We start from the raw sequence: 3,558 nt of genomic DNA, 5'->3' as shown, positions 1-3,558 counted from the left end.
TCAACTACATAATCAGCCTGATAACTTTTTCAATCTCCGATACGCAGTGTATTAAATCTTGAGCAATGCCCACGCGCTGACCGTGATGTCCTGCTAAAGCGTGCGTTCTAGCACGTAGAAATAAAGATCAGTGTGGAAATCACAAAGATAAGGTGCCTGGTGCATACTCGTAGTGCTAGTTAAAGTAGGTACAAACCTTGCCAAGACTCGTGAAAAAGGAAAATAAGGAATGGAAGTGAGTTGGTGGAATGTCAAGATCAATAACTGCACCGATGATAGCCAAATTCAAACATGTCATAGCGGCATTTAGTGCCCCCTTAAACCATGGCTTTATCGGGTAAGATCTCCAATAGGTGGGTAAATACGGTAAAACGCAAATATTTAGCCAAACGCTAGGTAGTTACATGAAAGCCGCATTTACGCCTATATTAGACTATGTTCGAGTCAGACAGTCAAGATAGGAATGCATTTCGCGTCTATCACAATACCAAAACAACCATAGGCCTGCGATGTGTAAGTTTCGTCCNTATAATGATTACTCCGTAAACCTTAGGTTCTGAGGCTTGATACGAAGTTATATCGATAGAGTTGTAAATGGAGAGGCTCCCACTATGCCACACACCCCGACATCGGAATCGTAAATCTTGTAGAGCTGATCGCTTTTCTAACTACTACATTTAACAAGGCCTGGAAGTTTCGAGGTCGCGCATATGCTTGTGACTGGAGAGGGTTTGCTGTTCCAACACAGTGCGTTATGGTATCATTTCGCTTGCTAGAACTATTAGAAACGCTATTTTTGGAAAAAAATATCTTCACACGACCGTGCTTCGTTATGGGTAGCGATACCGCCATCTCCGAATTGAACCGGACACACAATACGAGCGATCAGCGGGGTCGGATATCAACGTTGGTTGTGAAGGAGATTCAAATTGAAACGTAGTAAAAGGGTGAAGCTGGCGGGATGTAGTGATAGGAGGGATGCTTATCTTTCGTGATAGATAACTAAGCGTGCCCTCGCTTTGTCCTCCGTATCCCCGTATCCTAGAACTACAAGTCACTGAAANAGTACGAAGTTCCGGATGCTCGGCTAGTTGTATCTCCAAACCGGAGTCACGCAGAAGTAATAATCGACGCATTATTCAATACACTACTGAAGATGGTGAACCGGGATCTTAGTGACTCGAGTGGTGGTCCTATTCCCAAATGATTTTATTACGTATACATGTTCGTGGCACAGAACCCAAGGCAGAGCGCGGGAAGGAGGGGCTTCTGGTGTGGATCTTTTTCTCTCTAGTTAAGCGGGGTCGCCGGGTCGCCGGGTATGGAGAGACAGAAAGGGAAAAGAGGGGTAGCACTACGTAGTAAGCTGGGCTAGTGACAGATTGCCAAGTCGGTGATCGTGGAACAGGTGGACATCAGATGGGGATCTCAGCAAGGATGCCAAGAATGCAAGTGTAATAGTATACGCATAGCAAAAGATGGATCGATCTGAACATATCCGTAAGCCACCAGGTAATTCCGAATCAAGAATTGTATTTACAGTAAAGCATCTCAACCATCTAAAAAAATAGCTGATGCGATTTGTTAAACCCATCTACTAAAAGAGATCAGTGGTACCAGTAAAATTACCCGTCTGGGTGGTGAAGTCGCGTGTGCTGCTAAAATCGGGGATGCGACCGAGCAGAATTTCCAACATGCGGTATCCGACGCCAGGCGTGTAGCCGGGCAACTCGTGACCCGCAAGACGCGCAGTGTAGAAAGTCAGACCACGCTCTTTGACCCAGGTGCCTTGATATCCGGCGCCAGCGAGCGCACCGGCGTTGAATTCGGGATGGTAAGGCACGTAGAGGTTTTCGGAGGGGTATCTAGAGAGACCCTGTGCGCCGTTCCAGGTCATGTTTTGGAGGGCTAGGAGGGTACCGTTCGTGCTGAGAAGCATGTCGAGGTCTCCAGAGCCGATAAGCACGTTGTTTGTTTTTTCTACAACGTTTTTGAGGACGCCGCTGTTGGCGGGTGGGATGGATGTGTCTGAGTTGTTTACACCAGCGCCGGCGAAGACGTTCTTATCTGTACACAACATCCATTTGCTGTCAGGGTTGGCATGAAGGGCCTTCTTGACGTCTGCGCGGTCAAAGTAGACTTCGGTGCCTGGTGCGACATAATCTCCTGGGTTGGTTCCACCGAGCGGCGTGGACTTGAACGGGCAGGTTTCGGTGATGTGGTAGACGTTGAAGCAAGGATTTACCGCGGAAATCGCCAGGGCGTAGTTATCGAACTGGTCGCAAATTGGGACATCGCCTGTACTGTCGTATGGATTAGGGAGAGTCGGGAAGGGCCCCTTTGGCGGAGGAAACTTGAAGTATTTTTCATAATATTGTGTGTAACCGCATTCCTGGTCGCGCTTTCGGGCTCTTTCCAAGAAAGTTTGGTTCAAGTAGAAGACATTTTGCCAGAATTCGACATAGGGCCGGATGACGACTTGCTGCTGGACAGTATCAGTACCAAGGATGGGGTCATTGATTGCGATGCCACCGAGATTGAAGTACTTCTTGTCGTTGGCACGGATGAAGCTGTCAGCAATGTAAGGAACGTAATAACCAGCATACGACTCTCCGGTCACATATGTCTTCCAATTCCAGACACCAAAGAGATCGACAAAGTTCTTGTAAAAACCGCGGAATTGGTCGCTGAGTTCGTATTCGTTGCTGATATTGGGCTCGCCTTCCGAATAGCCGACACCAACAGGCTGCTCAATCCAAAGCATATTTGTGAGGTTGTGCCATGAATAAGGATTTTGAGTTGGGCCAAGAGTGCCGTCCTCCCACAGGAACGGGCCGTTCTCTGTGAGCAAACCAGAGAGTGAACTACATCCAGGGCCACCATTAAGCCTGCGTAAACGTTAGACTAAGACATGGGAGAAAGCCTTGAATTGACTTGCCAGATGACAATTTCCTCCGGTGTCTTGGCCAGGGTAGATGGAAAGAACCAGAAAAAAAGCTTGCGCGTTTCATTTGCATTGTTGGAGATGGGTAGCAAGCCGGCATAACTCTCACCTAAGTCGAAATCGACCAAGGGGACATGCTTGCCATCGACAGCAAAAGCTAAAGGAGATGAGTACAAACGTATTTACACAGGACATATACATCAGTACTCACGTTTGGTTTTGGAGTTGAGAAAGGTATGAGCTCTCTTGTTGATCTCTGGGTTCTCAAAGTCCTGACCAGGGACACGCTTCTCAATGACTGGACTGGAGCGATAGACTCTGTTAGGCCTGATAAAGCGAGGGCCGTTTGCAGCGAGAGCTGCTGAAGCGCAGAGAAAAGAGCCGAAGACCGAAAGGAGCTTCATGTTGAGATTGACTGACGAGCGGTCGCTACCAAAGCAGGAGGTTGTGAATCGAGGCAGACGGCGGTATTTGAGCACCGAGTACAAGACATGACGGCTGGACAAGCACCCCGGCACTTATCCCAGAATAGAAGGAGACATATTCTGCATGGGAATTCAAGCATGATAAACCGTCGAGTATGTCAGCCGTGCAGGCCGCGTAGGCCGTGCCAT

General features: G+C 48.1%; 1 protein-coding gene across 1 annotated transcript; it reads right to left on the bottom strand.

Moving 5' to 3' along the window:
* Positions 1-1,597: 1,597 nt before the first annotated feature.
* COCCADRAFT_42167 (uncharacterized protein) lies at positions 1,598-3,348 on the bottom strand (the record flags this gene model as incomplete). The annotated part of the gene is made up of 3 exons (XM_007720579.1): positions 1,598-2,888; positions 2,939-3,101; positions 3,156-3,348. 3 exons carry the CDS (start codon positions 3,346-3,348, stop codon positions 1,598-1,600), a joined length of 1,647 nt encoding a protein of 548 aa, XP_007718769.1.
* Positions 3,349-3,558: the final 210 nt, after the last annotated feature.

Source organism: Bipolaris zeicola (genome assembly GCF_000523435.1).
Source record: "Bipolaris zeicola 26-R-13 unplaced genomic scaffold scaffold_523, whole genome shotgun sequence".
NCBI classification, from domain to species: Eukaryota; Fungi; Ascomycota; class Dothideomycetes; order Pleosporales; family Pleosporaceae; genus Bipolaris; species Bipolaris zeicola.
The sequence above is the reverse complement of the archived record's forward strand: the minus strand, read 5'-3'. Positions and strand labels throughout refer to the sequence as shown.